This window comes from Amblyraja radiata, chromosome 18 (genome assembly GCF_010909765.2).
Source record: "Amblyraja radiata isolate CabotCenter1 chromosome 18, sAmbRad1.1.pri, whole genome shotgun sequence".
Lineage (NCBI taxonomy): Eukaryota > Metazoa > Chordata > Chondrichthyes > Rajiformes > Rajidae > Amblyraja > Amblyraja radiata.
In genome coordinates, this window is record NC_045973.1 from 20739590 (window position 1) to 20758110 (window position 18521).

The 18521-nt window shown below is 41.8% G+C and overlaps 1 protein-coding gene across 1 annotated transcript in view; it reads left to right on the forward strand.

Annotated features, from left to right (window-relative positions):
- The first annotated feature begins 8146 nt into the window (after positions 1-8146).
- Positions 8147-18521, forward strand: part of grip2 (glutamate receptor interacting protein 2) — a 418148-nt gene continuing 407773 nt past the window's right edge. Inside the window, exon 1 of the mRNA XM_033036792.1 lies at positions 8147-8310. Within this exon, the coding sequence (XP_032892683.1) occupies positions 8256-8310 (55 nt within the window). The 5' untranslated portion in view covers positions 8147-8255. The remainder of the gene's footprint in view (positions 8311-18521) is intronic.

Below are 18521 nucleotides of genomic sequence, written 5' to 3' on the forward strand. Positions count from 1 at the left end.
CCCACTCATTCCTGGGACTAAAGGGGTTGCAGGAACCAGGGTCCCGCTGAGGTACGAAGGGAACAGAAATCAGTTTGACAGTGAGTCAGAGGAAAAATCATCAAGATTTCCAAATAATTGGACAATAATTGATCAAGAATTTTGCTGTCACAATGAAACTGAAATAGGTAATCTTTATATTTTAATATATGGCTGTAAAAAATAATGGAAAATCTTGACATCCATCAATGTAGTAAGTTGTAAGTTTTTTTGGCAATAAGTGTTAATAAAATAATATTGTAAGTACATGTAGTAAGCTTTTTTGGCAGTAAGTGTTAATAATGTTGAGATGGGCGTTTTCCTCTGCAAATGTACTATTCTTCCAAAAAGCTCATTGTTGGTGGAACATTATTCACCATTTTACAAAGTAAAGTTTTAACTTGCGGGCCAATTTTTCCATATAGTCCTCTACCTTAGTTGATCAGAATGGATCGTGAGTGTCAGCAGCTTATGCATTTTCCTCCAGCAGAGATGTTCAGGGGTCACGGAACAGGAGTCAATAATTGAAAGTGTGGCTGTGTTTTTCCTTCTGTAGTCATCAGTCACTGACGCTGCTTGCATTATCTTTGTAGTGCACAGCACTCGAAGGGCAATTAACTTACCAAATATTACACAAGGATCAAATAGAGGTTCTTTCTGGTAGGTAAGGTGCAGTTCAGCACAAACCAGCACATCCACTCATACAGTCACAAGCAGCATTAAAAACAATTCTCATGCAGAGATGTGAACAGCTTCACTTTCAGTGCATGCTTCTCAAAGGATCAATTAAGTAACATTTCACTGCAAAGCATTTTAAGACTTTTCAAAGACACATTAAGCAGCTAGATAAATGCAAGGATTTTATTATTTCATTTTCCGAGCTGAATAACTCAATTAAGAACCAAATGAACTGTAAGACTCTCGCCTGATATGTCTGACTGATGTATGATGACAATACTTTCACCTCAAGCCTCAAATCTAACTCTCCATCACACTTCAAAAATGGCATTAGTATAGATTGGAGCTTGATGGCGGACAGGGACTTGGTGAGCCGAAGGCCCTGTTTCTATGCTGTATGATTCAATGTCTATGTCTTCATCTATTTGGGTAATTCTTGCCTTAACCTTGCTTTTTCTTTCCAAGATCCGAATATATCATCCTGTATCTTTCCTATTGGTATCTGTTTTATCTTTCCACTCGATGGCCTTAAACCTGATTCTGTTCCTGATCCCAACTCTCCCTTTTTACTGGTTCATGGCCTTGCGTAATGAGCAGAAACCGATATCTCTATCAAAGGAAAGCTTTCCTTGCAGGTTCATGAGCAAATGTTCCATCTTTACCACTAAAACATCAGCCGCAAGGCGATGTCAAAACTTTGGCATCTTCTGCATTCAGTGCACATTTGAGATGGCTTTGGATGTGATGATGAAATCACTTGTGTCTTGAATTTTCGGACATTAATTTCTCTTCAAACTGTTGCCAGCAACATCTGTTATAGGAGGCGGTCTGCTATGCACTGCTCTGTACCCGAGGTCACTGATGTCAGGTTGAAGACCTTCCTCTATGTTTCAAGGAAAGGAATAGCATGTAAGAGAAACATCTTCATTCTTTCTGATTGGTTCTCTCTTTAAGAATGTAGGGCCTTGCTGGTGGCATTCATATGTTGTGTAAGTTCCTTCTACCAATATAGGGCGGTACAGTGCCACAATAATAAAGTTGCTGCCTTACAGTGCCAGAGACCCGGGTTCGATCCTGACTACGGGTGTTGTCTGTACGGAGAATGTACGTTCCCCCCTTGACCGCGTGGGTTTTCTCCGGGAACTCCGGTTTCCTCCCACATTGCAAAGACACGCAGGTTTGTAGCTTAATTGGCTTCAGTAAAATTTGTAAATTGTCCCCAGTGTTGTAATAGGATAGTGCTAGTGTACTGGGTTGCTGGTCAGCACAGACTTGGTGGGCCGAAGGGCCTGTTCCGTGCTGTATCTCTGAACCAAACCAAACTAAATTCAATGGGATTTATGATCAAGACATTTTTTTTTGTAAAATTAAAGAATATATTTCATGTGGTTTCTCAAACCCACATAGGTAGAAACTAGCCCACTAAAAGCTGGCATGATATATTTATATTGGTGGAAGTCTCCCAGTTATTTCTGAAGAAGGATCCCGAACCAAAATGTCACCTCTCCACATTCCGCCTGACCCTCTGCGTTATTACAACACTCTGTGCCTTTATTTCTATTCCAAAGTCTGCAGTTCCTTGTTTCTGCCCCAATTATTGAAGTTTTATTTACCGCAAGATGGATAGAAATTCAGCGTCGAGGGACCTCATCAGAGAAGATAATTAACAGGTCATATGACACAGAACCATTAGCAATTGTAAAATGAGAATTTAATGCACAGTCCCCATGAGACTAGAGAATGTGTATGGAATGGGCATGGGTAGCTCTGGAGATACACACAAAGTGCTGGAGTAATTCAGCAGGTCAGGCAGCATTTCTGGAGAAAGAGGATGGGTGATTGGAACGCTTCTTCAGCTCTGGAGATGTTCTATTGGACACGGCTAGAATGAGCCCAAAACCATTACAAAATGGTCCAGGATGGTGAAAACCAGGAGGCCATTCAGCTCATACTGGCTCTGTGGAGAAGCAGCATACCAGCCTGCTCATTCCTCATAATCCAACCATTTTTTCACTTTCGGAGACTTATCCTGCTTCCTTTAAATTAAACTACAATCAAACCAGCCTGCATTGATGACCAGAGACACTTGCTGAATAAAAATGTTTTCCTCATGTCATTTTTGATTTTTTTACCATTTTTGTTCCCTGGGTTTTGATCCCCTCACAGAAAGGAACTGTTCCCCCTATCTCAGGAATGCATAAGTGCAAGAAAATAGGACTAGGGGTGCGTCACCAGGCCCCACAAGCCTGCCCCACCATTCAATATGTTTGTGACTGATCTAAAAACAGCCTTAATTCCTCTTCTATGCTAGATCCTCATAACCCTCAATGCTTTCAAATATCAATCCATCTCCACCCTAAACACTTCCTGTGGTCTATCCTGTAACTCCCTCTGGGGTAGAGAATTCCAGACCTTCACTATCCTTTGAGAGAAGAAATGTCTCTGTGCCTCCGTTCCCACTGTTAAAGGACCAGTCCCTCCTTGTAACTATGTCCCAACTCCCAAGTGTAATTGATTTGTGATTATATTGTGATCTGAGATCTTATCACAACCTCCTCTGCAGAAGGAAAACAACCAACGTTTTCCAATCTACTCACATGTCTAAAAGAAAAGAAAATTGTGAAATCATCTGGAATGAGGATTTAGCTACGACTTCAAGTGAAGCTGCAGCAAAAAAGTCAAATCCAATCACATTGTTTGTGCACCATTTCAGTTGAACCTGGAGTCACTGTGGCATATAGTATCATACTCTCAGAGAATTGAAACACCAAGTTAAAACAATATCATGCTCTAATCCTCACCTTTACTAACTGGCATCTGGTGCGGAAACACCAGCAGTAGCTCAATCTTGACTTGGAAGGTAGTGAGTTCAGGTCCCATTCTAGACACATAATACTAACTCACAACCAATTCAACATTGAGGGGTAGAGATGTTGCCAGAGCTCAAACTGCTCAGATTCACATCATGGTTTCCACTGTTATACTGAAGTGGACTGAGGAAGATCCCCATGTGTTGGCCAACAGTTATCCCTCACAATGAAGAAATAATCTGGCCATGATCATCCTTGTGTGATCTTGCTCTGTAAACTGTACATGGTGCTATATAAATATAAGTGTCTTTCTTTCTTTCTATCGCTATATGTTGCAGGTATTGCTGTCCATTGAGAGAGGGTCATGGGAGTAGGGTTGCCAACTGTCCCGTATTAGCTGGGACATCCTGTATATTGGGCTAAATTGGTTTGCCCGATACGGGACCGCCTTTGCCCCATATTTGACTGCTACTACTCGGTTCGAGGGGGCTGTCAGGTCAGAGCGCTGCGTCCAGCCCCGCCTCACCCATCCCGACTTAGTGCGGCCCATGGAGTGCAGCAACTGCGCCTTGCCCGTGGTCACCACCACCCCTCCTTCTCATGCCTGATTATCCATTCATGAGTTGGATGGGGTGCTGGACTTTGCGTGCAGCAGAACAAAAAGCTCAGCTGGCGGGCCAGCTGAGGAGTTTTATGAGGCGCAAAGTCCGACGTCCGGACCAAAACTCCCCAGATAGCCCGCCCACTGGGCTTTGTGTGCAGTCCAGCACCCAGACCACGGACAAGTCGGTCAACGAATTGCCGTCGGGAATTTGTCCCTCATTTTGACCTTTTGTCCCTTATTTGAGAGTGAGAACGTTTGCAACCCTACATGGAAGAGTGTGACGACCCTTCTCATGGTTGCATGGCACTCTGAGCCCACACGTGGAAGCTAGCCTCCCAAGTCAATCGACCATGGAGCATTTCACCATCCAAGCAAGCCAGCGATAGCTAGGCAGAACAGCAAGAGAACAGGGTTTGCGGAATACAACTCCTTCAAAGCAACAGCAATATTACCAGGCAGATGAAATCGGGCTGGGAAATTGGCGTGCCATCTCCATTATGCTTTTCACTTTGAACTTATCTGACAATTTAGTTGTTTCTGAAGAAAAAAGTTCAAAATGCTGAATTTAAAATGAAATTACTATCTATCAAAACCTTCCGTTCACGTGTTTACTTTTTCGTAAATCCCTTTTAATTCTGCACAGGATTACAAATGTAGCATTTGTTCTGTGAGTGACGACTGCTGATTTATTCCAAGCTCTCTGTTCCACTGCTTAATCTTGCTTTTTTTGTAACTCATGTAACGCCTGCCACACTGAATTCAGTTGATTTTTCTTTAACCCGTTCCTTCAAACGTAGAACACTAGTCTCTGGCAGGGTCAGTCAGATTCCTTCAACATCATTTTTGAGTCCTTTAAGGGGATTAATGAATAAGATACTGTCATGTGAGAGGGAGGTTTTGATGGATAATCATTTCATTTCAAATTCTGCATTTTGAACTTTTTTCTTCAGAGGTTGGAGCAGTGGGGAAGAACCTTCAAATTAGAATCTACTCAATCAGACATGATCAGCAACTATTCACAGAATGTGGAATAGAAATTTGCAACTAACTTGCACTAAATAATTATTGAGATGATGATTCAACTGATAGAAAGCTAAAGCTATATTGGGTATTTTTTTGTATGTTAGGGATATTATTGGATATTGAATCTGTACATATCTAATTGAATAACGGAATGACTTGAATGCCCACTCCAGTTCTTATTTCTATCCAACCTCTCCCAAAGACTAGGACATTGTTTCACAATTATTCACAATTATTGTCTGACTGTTCATCCCTCACCAGCATAGAGCTATATTTGAGGTGAATTGTGCTTCCCTATAATACTCATTTTGCCACAGTCACCATTGATAACCCTCAACTCACCCTCTGTCCTTCTTCAGCTGCTGTGCTCAGTCAGATGGATCCCCCTTACAGGAATAAAGATTTAAACTCCCGACTGCAGCGGACGTGGGATACTTGATTGGATGGTGCGTAGTCAGATATTGTCAAGCAAGAGAAACCAAAGTCCATTTAATTTACCTTCTGCCATTGAGATTCTGCCAATTTAATGTTAATGCTGATTTATAGAATATATATATGTTCAGTATATGTTAAAAAAAAAAAGGCTCCAAACTTTAATTAGAAATTAAATGCATTTTAATATATATAATAAAGGGAGGAGGTGGGTGGGATGGGTACTGTAAATAAGTCATTACACACGTGTAACTTGACAATGGTCTTTAATGAGAACACAGGGTTAAACAATACATAAGTAGTCACTGATCCCAGTCTGCTACTGTACTGCGCAGAGGGAGAAGAAGGCGTTATTATAAATGATAACTAAGGCAGGGTTAGTAGTACTGAGGTAGCTATATTATTGGTTGCATGCATAAACCATCTACAGGTACTAATAGAAAGATTAGAGGACGTTGTCTATTTTACAGCAACACCTGGAAGTTCATCTGCGGATGAAGCTTTTTGTTTTGGGTGAATACAGATAACACCCAAACATAGTTCTTGACTCTCTTTACTGGCTGTCAGATTCATTCACGTGACTAATTTGCAAGCAAATCAAATTAAAAAAAAACTGCAGGTGCTGGAAATCTGAAGAGCATTCAGCAAGTCAGGCAGTATCTGAGGAGATAGAAGCCGAGCCAACGTTTCAGGTCTGGGACGTTCATGGAATAATTGAATATGGGAGCAATATGAACTCTGATCCACTGGTCCCATGGTAAGTAACTTCTCCACATTTGGAACATGTCAACATGTTCACTGAGGTCCTACAGGCTACAGGTATCAGATTAAAACACAGTACTGGAGTAACTCAGTAGGACAGGCAGTATTTATAGGGGGAATGGACATAAAACGTTTTAGGTTGGGACTTTTCTTCAGTAGTAGTAGTTTAGCTTAGTTTAGAGACACAGCGCAGAAACAGGCACTTAGGCCCAACCAGTCCGCGGACTAGCGATCCCCACACACTAACACTATCCTACACATGCTAGGGACAATTTACAATTATGCCAAGCCAATTAGCCTAGAAACATGTGTATCTTTGGAGTGTAGGAGGAAATTGGAGATCCTGGAGAAAACCCACACAGGTCACGAGGAGAATGTACAAACTCTGTATAGACAAACACGCATAATCAAGGTCGAACCCTGGTCCCTGAAGCTGTAAAGCAGCAACTCTACCACTGCGCCACCGTGTTGCCCAGTAGGAGAGAGAAAGCTGGAAAGGGGATGGAAGCAAGACAAAACCTGCCAAGTGGTAGGTGGAAAAAAGACACAACGTGCTGGAGTAACTCAGCTGGTCAAGTAGCATCTCTGGGGAACATGGATAGGTGACGTTTTGGATCGTGATCCTTCTTCAGACTGGTTGTGGGGGGGTGAGAAAGATGGAAGAGAGGTGAGGCAGAACAAAGGTTGGCAAGTGATAGGTGAATACAGAAGGGGTGGGGGGTGCTTGGGAAAGAAAGAGGGGGGGTTGTTTGTAGGCTAGTTACCTAAAAGTGGAGAATTCAATGTTCATATCACCAGGTTGTAAGCTACCCAAATGGAATATGAATTGCTGTTCCTCCAATATGTGTATGGCTTCACTCTGGCAATGGAGGAGGACCAGAACAGAAAGGTTACTATGGCAATAGGAAGAGGAGTTAAAATGGTTAGTAATCATGAGATCCAACGAGCCTTCGCAAGTGTTCAACAAAACGGTGAACTAGTCCACACTTGGTTTTGCCATGTAGAGGAGGCCACATTGGGAGCTCCGAATGCAATATACATGGTTAAAGGAGGTGTATGTGAACCTCTGTCTCACCTGGAAGGGCTACTGGGGTCCCAGATGGAAGTGAAGAAGGAGTTGGAGGGTATAACAGTTTATTGTTTAAACACATAATAGGGGTAAAATGGGAAATGCATCTAATTGGAAAGGAAAGATAGAGAAGGTGTTAATACAGATAAGAAGGTCTATTAATGTCCTTCGCAATCCATGCAGATGAGCGTTGCAGAGATATGAATCTTACTGTTCGTTCAGGCTGAGAATCTTACTGTTCGTTCAGGGGAGAAGGATCACCTCTAGAAAGTGGGATGGTCTTTCATCATGGTAGTTAGGAGGCTCTTCATGACTTGGGGGGTGGGAGTATGAGGTTCTCCCATGAAGTGCTGGCAATCACCCTCAACATGCTGGGGTGAGTAGATCTTTCTTTGACGGTTGAGGGGGAGAAGGAGGGAAGAATTATCCCGGCAGGGTAGAGATGAGTGGGAAGTTGTCCCATGGTTTAATGTGATGGGAGAAAGAGAGAGAGAGGGTCAGCCGAGGTGGGGGGTGATGGTTGCTGGGTCTCCCACGGTGAGGGACGGGCGTCTGTTTTGGGGTGATTCTGTCGAGGAGGGTCTTTCTGGGTTGGGGGAAGGGGGGGGAGGGGTAGAAGGTCCCCCTCGCATCTGGGGACAGGCAGGGGAGGGGGACTGCAGGTAGGGAGCTGACCGGCGCTCTGCCTGGCAGTCGACAACGAGGCGAGGGGACAGCAGTAGCAGCAGCACGGAAGATGGTAATCGCGGAACCCAGCGACCAGCGCTGACTCAACGGCCGCCCTGGGCTGAGGCGAGAGCTCGGAGGGGAAGTCACTTCCACCGATTATATTTCTCTCTCCATCAGGAACCGAACAGAGATGCCGGGCTGGAGGAAGAGCTTCACTTCCTGCTTGCAGAAACTGCACGACGAAGGTAAGCAAGTGTTTTGTTTTAATGTGCGTGACAATCTATATACATATGTTGGAATTGCAGTGGGATGGATCGGTCTGCAGGAGCTCTGCTTTGTGCGTGCATTCTCACAGAGACTGGATCTGCATCTTGCGACGATACTCGCTGTGTAGTAGGCGTCGGATTCCCAATTCTCGCAGGGATCTGTTTTTTCTCCCTCTCTTTGCTTACCCTTTAAAATAAAACGAGATCTGTGGTTCATTAAAAGTAAACATGGTGCTTTGTGTCAGCCTTGTTTTCGCTCTGTCAGTTTGTGTGCATATATCAACAAGAATCGTCAAGATGATTTCATTATATATGTTTACATTGAGCAGTAGCTTGCAATACAACGAGCTGCGGTGTTATTATGAGACCATGTTTATGTTGCTATGTAATATACACGTGTGCTGGTCCCTTGGCAAAGAATTGTGAATAGTTATTTTAGAGTTTGCTTTAACCTGGTTTAAAAATGCAGGATCGGTTGTTTAAAAAATAAATAAATGAAGGGAAGATGTGCGCGTTCGCTCCCGGTGTGGCAGCAGAGGCTGGAAATAGATTTAGTTTCAGTCAGTCATTAAAGTTTATGGTCCAAGGACTAGGAGAGATGTTGTGTTCAAGAAGGAACTGCAGGAGAGCTAGGAGAGATGATTTGGATTGACCCGCTATGGGATATCGCTACCCTCTCGTTACTGCCTCCACATTATTTTTCAGCTCAAAGCACAATGCAAACTTCCAATTAAAGCGGTACATGTACGCCTGCGAATGGGTGATGTCGATGGCAAGTCCAGAGAGGCGATTGCAGCACCGCGCGCTGGGTGTCCCCTGCTTAGCCTTTTGATGTCTTTATCACTTCAATTGAAAAATATACACAAGCTGTTATTCCCCATATTCTAGTGTTAATTAACCTTTATTCCAATGGTCTTCTTACTGTGCATGGGATTTAGCAAAAGGCGCTGTAGAACTTTACACCCCCCCCCCCCATCCACACACACATACACACTATCATTTCTGAACCTTTCACATCTGCCTTTTGCAGTACAGTGGCTGTAAAGCTGCCCCCTGGATGGAGCAGCAGCTCACTGACCACCAGGGGCTGCTCACGAGCAGCCCTGGAATGGCTTCAGGCGTCTTTCCCCTGGGAGGGCATGTCGGGATTGGATCATCAGAGGTTGCCCTGTGTGGCAAAGATCTTAGCGCAGAGCTGTGTGGTATCAGAGAGAGGGAGAGAGAAGGTGGTGAGGTAGAAGAGTGACAGAATTGGACAGGGAGGTACATTGAACCAACCCACATCTTCCCAGCCTGGGTAGGTCCTCCTGTCCTCTTCACTGTCACCACCTAGGGTTGATTCATGATTCCTCATTTCCTTCACACCTTGGTGCTCCCAAGTGAGAGGTGGAAAGAGTCCTGGTCTTAACAGGAACAGCACCCGAAATTCCAAGTCAAGAGAGAAGACTTAACAAAGGCTTGCTCTCTCCTTCCCCTCTGTGGGTCCTTTGCTGAAATCCATGGCCTTGGAGGCCTGAGGACCAAGTGAATCCACCGCTGACATTTTCTGTGTTTTCTTGCATGTGAGTCTTTCTCTGAATCCTCATTAAGAAAAATAAAAAGCCTGATCCAAAGAACTGAACTAGGATCAGATTACCAGTCGTTTCTGTGGGATCAGAGAAGGAAAATGTATTGGCTGTGTGCTGGCTAATCATGGCTCAGAGACTGGAGACACAAGATAGAAAAGTGGCTCATTGGAATTGAGCTATACTCCACCATTTTCATATTTTAATACGTAATTTTGTCCAATTAATTCTTGTATGATTAATGATAATACTGTTCCCATTCACTGTTATTGGAACAGCTCTAATGTGCAAGTGGACAAGGCTGAAACTTCACATTACTGCAGCCATGATTGAGAGCAGAAACACTCAAATGTAAAATAAAGGGAGATACAATGGTGAGTTGAATCAAGAATGTTCAACACTGGGTAATATTTATCATGCAATTCCTGTTTGTCACACCTAAAGTGTTACACTTAAATTTGTTTTGTCACACTTCAAAGCAAATTATAATGAACGGAAGACTATGATTTAATGCAGAAGCCAGAATATCTGCTAACTTTCAGCATTTTCACCACCAAATAAGGAGTATGACTTCAGAAAACACATACCGTATATCTGGGCAAGTTAAGCTTTCAGTTGTGCCAGATGAGAAATTAAATTCTGACCTCGTAAAGTGCTTATTTAATAACAATCAGACTTCAGTCGGCAACAGAACAAACTGTTCCAATGCATCCACGTAATGTGGCACCCTACAAGCTCAGTAACTGTAGATTACCTGCCTCATTGTGCACAGCACATGGAAGGTTCACTGGTATCAGCTTGGCTCAGTTGATAACATGCTGTCTGCTGAGGTAGAATTCTGGCACTTCAGTTCAGCATTCAGGCAATGTTGGAATATTGTTAGACATCCTTGTCATTTGGTTGACACGTTAACTGCCTGTTCATCTGCACTCAAAAGACAATGGCCTGAATCAAAAAATATAGGAAACATTGATCCTTCAACCAAATATTATCACTGCATTTATTAATCTGTATGTGGAACCTTACTGTGCAGAAACTGTCTGCTGCATTTTTCAGCAAAGCAACTACTATTTTCTACATTTTTAAGAAAGCCTCACATGAATATTTGTTATTCATTCATCGGATGTGAGTAATGCTGGCAGATCTGCATTTATTATCCAATCCTAGTTGGATTTGAGGCAGTGATGCTTTCCAATACATAGTAGTGGTATAATAACACTCCCTCAGTTTTGGTTGGGAGTTCCAGGGATTTGTCCACTGTCCAGTTATGATAAAGGCAGATGGTGTGTAACTTGGTGGGGTACTTTATTGTTCACATTTGTTTGATGTCCTAACTGATGATAGAGGTTTGGCAGGCCCTACCAAGGAGGCCTGGGAAGTTATTGCAGGAATCCTTGCAGATGGTACACACCCATGGTTTGAGGGTGTTAGGCAATAAGTCTCTCACTGTCATATATCCAGCATCTAACCTGTGTTGTTGCCACAATATTTTTGAGGTCTTTGATTCTCCCCACTGTCATAAGCTTATAGATGGTGAATGAGTTGTTAATCATAATGCCATTGAATGTCAAGGGGAGTGAGTTAGACTCTCTCTAGTATTTGATCACCAGCTGGTGCTTATGTGGTATCAATGTTACTGACCACATAAATCCATGGCTGAATTTATTCAGCTGTTACCACTTACAGGAAAGCGCTACTTCATTGTCTGAGTAGTTGCAGATGAAGTAGAATTCTCTGCAATCATCAAGAAATATCCCTGCTGCTGGTCTTGTGATGGGAAGGATGGTCATTGATCATTGAGTTGAATAAGGCAGGGCTCACAACAGTGGCCTGAGGAAATTCTGTAACAAATATACTTAGGCTAAGTGACTGGTCTTCAACAACTGCATCCATTTTATTTTGTTGTGGATGAGACTAACAAACGCTCTCCATTGATTTCCCTTTCACTGGATCTTGTTAATGCCATGCTAAATTGCAGAAATAAAAGCAGAAAGCGCTGGAAGTGTTGGGTAGTTCAGACATGATTTGTGGAGAGGGCACAGAGATACAATTTCAGACTGCTGACCTTTTCTTTCCAGTTAAAAGCTGCTCTGATGTTGAAAAAGGTCATACCTCGCTTTGGAAGTCACCTTCTTTGTCCATGTTTGACCCAGGGCTTAAATAATGTTCAGGCGCAAATGAACCTGGTGAAACCAGCATCAATGCACTAAGTGTTGGCTTGTAAGACATGCTTTATGCCTTCCATCATTTTGCTGATCATTGAGCTCAAGTATAAATTAAAAGCCATTCTGATATCTATATCGACCAAATCCGATCATACACTGCCCAAACGTTGTGGATAGTTGACATCAACAGGTATAATCAAGCTCATGTTGGGTAAAAAGGGCTGTAGTTAGAGAGGAGATAGCAATAATGTGTGTGAATGCATTTTCCGTACTAATAGCGGATTAAATCTACTGTACCTAGACAATTTTCTATCGTGCAGCTAGACTGAAACAGCTATGAGGTATGGCTAGCTCAGGATAACAAGTCTACAGTGGTACAGTTGGGATGTTACTGTGATCTACAGTGTTTGTGTATACAGCCAGTCACCACAACCATTTATTGATGGGCAAGAGATTGAGTAAAGAAGCCTTCTGATCACCATCTACTCTCCTCCCTCAGCTGATATTTTGTTCTTTCTGTCTGGAATAATCTGTCACGTAACACAGGTAGACGCTTATTCTGGGGCCCTTGAGGCAGACAGGGTTGGGAAATAAATGCTGCTTTGCAGGAGTTGTCCATATACCAGTAGCAATTTCTTTATATGTAAGGAAAGGTTAGCCTGTCATTGATAGGTGCTTCAAATGAACATGCATACGAGATAATTGCTAGTTTACAAGCAGCCATAAACTAGAAGATGGCCTCAGACAACAGGCTAAATATCACAAACTTGACCCTGAGCCAGATTAATCTGAGCAGTGGAGTAGAAAAGTGGAGACCTCTTGCATAAAGTCTAGTGTCTCAGAGACATTTCAAAATGCTTGTGACCTATTAATTACCCTTGAGATGAAACCAGTTGGGTGTAAGCAAAATCTCATTAATGCCAAGCAAATGAATTATAAGATAATTTCTCTTCTAACATTTACATTTTTTTTGGTACAAACTCTGATATTAGCCAAGGCCAAGTGGCCAGCCGAACTAGAATTGAGATGGGTATTCCCTATCTTGTCAGAGATTTGAGAATTTCAGTGGCCTTTTGTAGGGATGGTGGATCGTAGTCTGATCATGAATGAATGACGTGTTTGGTGATTGTGAGTTCATTTTATTCCATATAATATTTTAACCCATTTGAGCATTAAAAAGTCATCTGCTCTTCTCATAGCAAGCTGAATTAAGAGCCATGCTTTGATAACTCCCCACAGACTCCCTTCTCGTTTTTTAATTACAGTTGTTGGTAATCAGGCCACTTTGTTTCTTATACCAACAACTTACTAATTAAAATTTGATAATAGAATTTTTTTTGTATCTAATTTTCATCACAGAATAGTCCCATCTTGGCACCAAGGATGCCCTTTACAATTTGATTGTTTGGTGTGGATTAAAGCAGGCCATTCTGCCTTAATAACCATGACTGATGTTCTTCTCCACATGAATCTTCTCCCATTTGGCCTCTTCCATCACATGGTTTCAGCATGCCTTTCTATTTGTTTGTCCCTCCTTTCCGAGAGCTGGAGACCTCTAGAAGGTGTCTGAGCTATTTACCTCAGCAAACCCCTGTGCCGACAAGTTCCACATTCATTTTCTGAGCAAAGAAATTCATCTTTATTTTCCTCTTGGATTTGTGACTCGACTATCATCCCTTTAGGGTTGATTTTTTTTTGTAAGAAAAAGCATTCTCGCAATACCCTGCCCTGTGCCCTCCATTCACAATTTTAAAGACTTCTGGATCTTCCCTTGGGATTTGCAAAAGTGGAAAGAAATAAAACAACATCCTCATCCATTCTTGATCATTGTAAACATTTGGTCTGGAACTACACATAAAACCCTGGATTAGCATGGATCTGACATGGATCATTTACATGGATCTGACAAAGGGTGGTCTGACAAAGAGTCCCAAGTTTAACATGACTTTACTACTTATGAACTCCATTTGTTCGCATTTCCTTGGCAGTATTTTCAATTGCTTTACTAACCTGTGGCTGCTGCTAATATTTTGCCCATCTGCGACTCTGGAATCCATTGTTCTTTGCATTTTGACTAATGTGTCACACCTCCTATCTATCTGTATTGAAGTTAATTTAACACTTGACCCATTCGGCAGTTTTTCTAATAATGTCTTCTATTATGTTAATGCTGCCCAGAGTTTGATGGCAAGTAAATCTATGAGCATTTCCCATTATTAGTTATAATCTATATATTGATGATCTGTCCAAACAATTGAAAGCCTGTAATACTGGGTGCGTGATTGGTAATATTTTAGTGAACCATATTATGTATGCAGATGATCTTGTGGTCGTTAGTCCATCTGGCGCTGGTCTCCAGCAGCTCCTTACTATATGTTCTGTGTATGGTGTGGAACATGATATTAAATATAATGCTAGTAAGAGTGCTCTTATGATCTGTAGAACCAAAGAGGATAAATGTCTAAAATATCCTGATTTTAAATTGTCTGACAATAATCTTAGTGTCTGTAATAAGGTAAAATATCTAGGGCATATTATTACAGAACAAATGACAGATGATGAGGATATTTATAGGCAACGACGCATGCTGTATGTACAGGCGAATATCCTCTTGCGTAAATTTGGTGCGTGTGCAGATGTGGTGAATATGTCGCTATTTAGAGCATACTGCACACCACTCTACACTGCGCACCTGTGGTCGAACTATGGAAAGACAAGTTTGCAGAGACTAAAGGTGGCATATAACGATGCCATGAGAACACTGCTAAGGAAACCTAGATGGTGTAGTGCCAGTAATATGTTTGTGGCTGCAGGAGTCAGTACTTTAGAAGCTATCCTAAGAAATCACATGTATAAATTCATTTGCAGGATAAATGACTCTAAAAATGTGCTTATTGTGGCCTTGTCAAACATAAGGGTTAGCACTACACGCTACGAATCCCAGCTGTGGAGACACTGGTATCGTTGTCTCGTTGTAGGACATTGATCATTCTTTTAATCTGGATTTTTAACTCATGTATTGTGTGTTTTAAAAAAAAAATAATTTATGATGCTTTTATAAGTGATATACTAAGATTTTATATGTACTTTTAGATATTTTTTTTAATATGCAATGCATTAAAAAAAAAATGTAATGTTGCCCCTTGTCTGGACCTCGAGTCCGTAATAAAGTTTATTATTATTATTATTAGCCTCACCCTGCCGATCTTGCAGACTGTTTGAATATGGTAGCCACACTAGTATATTTGTCTCATAGATATATGAGGAGGTACAAGTGAATGATTCTGATTGCCGACAGCGTAAATGAGCATGGATGAAAAGATGTATGCCTTCTCTACTTTGTTACTCCGAGCAGGTCCCATATTTGAAATATTAAAAAAAATTAGAGAAATGTACAATGGGAATTCTGAAGCCTTTGCAGAAAAAGAGAACTTCTTTATCTGTGAATTTGTTTAGTTTCAGGATCATTGTACTGTGCACTCAGTATAAAATTATTGCTCTGGTATCTAATTCTAGTCACTCGCTGTGCAATACTGATAGTTCAATTTATTTGGGGCATCAAATTAATGCTCTCTGCTAATACTTTCTGTATCATTGGGCAATTCAGAAATTTCCAGTTTAATTGAAAAAATACTGTATCATCAGGAAGGGACCACTTTGTTATGTTTTCAGGATTGAATTGACGCCTGCTGGGTTGGTAGCAGTGTTTATGGTACACGCATGTTGTTCCAAAAGCTAACTGAGGGTGAGCAAGATGGATACTTTTTTTAATTTATCTGCCTACCTAAACTTCGAACCGTTATCTGTCCCTTCTCAAGATTTCAAAATGGCAACTGGTGCAGTATTGGCTCTGAAAACAACATTATTTGCCTACCAACAGAAACAAATTTTATTCAAAGGACTTTGAAGCAGTATAATTTGAAGGTGCCGATGGCATATTGAATAGTGAAATGTCCAAACATGGATGACTTTGCTTGAGGGTAGAGCTGTAGATGTTGTGTTCAGGGACTTCAGTAAGACGTTCGACAAGGTTCCGCATGGCAGGCTGCTCTGGAAGGTTAGATCGCGTGGGATCCAAGGAGAGATAGCTGAATGGATAACAAATTGGCTCCATGGAAGGAAGCAAAAAGAAATGGTGGAAGGTTGTTTCTCAGACTGGATGCCTGTGACTAGTGGTGTGCCTCAGATTTCGGTGCTGGGCCCTTTGCTGTTTGTCATCTACATCAATGATTTGGATGAGAACATACAGGGCAAGATTAGCAAGTTTGCTGATGATACAAAAGTTTGTGGTTTTGCAGATAGTGAAGATGGTTGTGAACGATTGCAGCAGGATCCGGATCGATGGCCAAGTGGGCGGAGGAATGGTTGATGGAATTTAATGCAGAGAAGTGTGAGGTGTTGCATTTTGGTAAGTCAAACAAAAGCAGGACCTAAACAGTAAATGGTAGGCCTCTGGGTAGTGTTGTAGTGCAGAGGGATCTAGGAGTACAGGTGCATGGTTCCTTGAAGGTCGAGTTGCAGGTAGATAAGTTGGTCAAAAAGGCTTTTGGCACTTTGGCTTTCATCAGTCAGAACATTGAGTATAGAAGTTGGGAGGACATGTTGCAGCTGTAAAAGACGTTGGTGAGACCGCATTTACAATATTGTGTTCAGTTTTGGGCACCATGTCATAGGAAAGACATCGTCAAGCTTGAAAGGGTTCAGAAAAGATTTACGAGGATGTTGCCAGTACTAGAGGGTGTGAGCTATAGGGAGAGGCTGAGTAGGCTGGGTCTCTATTCCATGGAGCGCAGGGGGATGAGGGGAGATTTTATAGAGGTATAAAAATTCATGAGAGGAATAGATGCACAGAGTCTTTTGCCCAGAATAGGGGAATCGAGTACAATAAGCCCATAGAATCTTGATAGTCTGACCAGTACGGTTTTTCCCCCATTCCTATCTCTCTTTACCGGTTTTCTCTCCTTGCTACTCTATCAGTATGAAGAAGAGTTCCAACCGAAAAGGCCGTCTGCCCATTTCCCTCCACAGTTGCTGCCTGATCCACTGAGTTCCTCCAGCAGTTTGTTCTTTGGACAAGATTTCAGTATCTACAGTTTCTTGTGTTTCCATTATTGCTTAACATTTTCCAAATGATTTGATTCTACTATTTTTTGAAAATATTTTAAAAGGTACAGTAATAAGAATTTGTTCTGTGTAAGTATTCTAAATGTCACTGCTGTAGAACAATTTATCTTTAATTTACTTTGGTATACGTGCATGGCTAGCATTTAATATTCAAGTTTATTGCCATACATACAAGTATGGAGAGGTGCGGGTACATTGAAAAATCTTGCTTGCAGCAGCATCAAAGGCACATCGACTCACACACATACATATGATACGTAAATTAACAAATTATACATAAATGACACACTTCTAAATGAAAAGGCTGTGCAAAAGAAGTTTATTTTTGTTTATTGTCACGTGTACGTACTGAGCTACAGTGAAAAGCTTTTGTTGCGTGCTAACCAGTCAGCTGAAAGACAATACATGATCACAATTGAGCCATCCACAGAGTATAAATACACGATAAAGGGAATAACGAGAATAACATTTAGTGCAAGATAAAGTCCAGTAAAGTCCGATCAGAGATAGTCCGAGGGTCTCCAATGAGGTAGATTATAGCTCAGGACTGCTCTCTAGTTGTTGGTAGGATGGTTCAGTTGCCTGAGAAGTCTGTTCAAGAATCAGATAACAGAAAAATTCTGGAGGAACTCAACAGGTCAGGCAGCATCTCTGGAGAAAATGAATAGGTGACATTTCGGGTCGGAACCCCTTTTCAGACACCTACCTATTCCTTTTCTCCAGAGATGCTGCCTGACGCGCTGAGTCATTCCAGCATTTTGTATCTATCTTCGGTATAAATCAGCATCTGCAGTTCCTTCCTACACAGATTAGAAGCTTTTTCTAAACCTGGTGATACATGCGTTTAGGTTATTCTATTTTCTGCCCGATGGGAGAAGGGAGGAGAGAGAATGACAGGCTTATGAGTGGTCCTTGATTATGTTGGCTGTTTTCCCAGGGCAGTGTGAAGTATAGATGGAGTCAATAGTTTGTGTGCTGGACTGGATTTAGGAGCGTAGTATTAGCGTAAATGGCTGTTGGATAGTTCATTAGTAATCAAAATGCAAAGAGCAATGGATTCCAGAGTTGCAGATGGACAAATCATTAGGAGCAGCCAGAGGTTGCAGGGTCTGTTTCTATGCTTTATGACTCTGACTGTAACCATGTCATTTTCACATGGTGGAGAACTTGGAAGTCATGTTCTAATTTGCCCATGGCCTTTGTCCATAAGTAGTTGAGATAATTGTTTTATGAAGTGGGTTTCAAAGAACCCTTGGTGGCTTGCAGTGTGAAGATACAGACTGCAACCTTGGCAGTAGGTAGAGGGAATGTTCAAGGAAGTGGATAGTGTTAATCA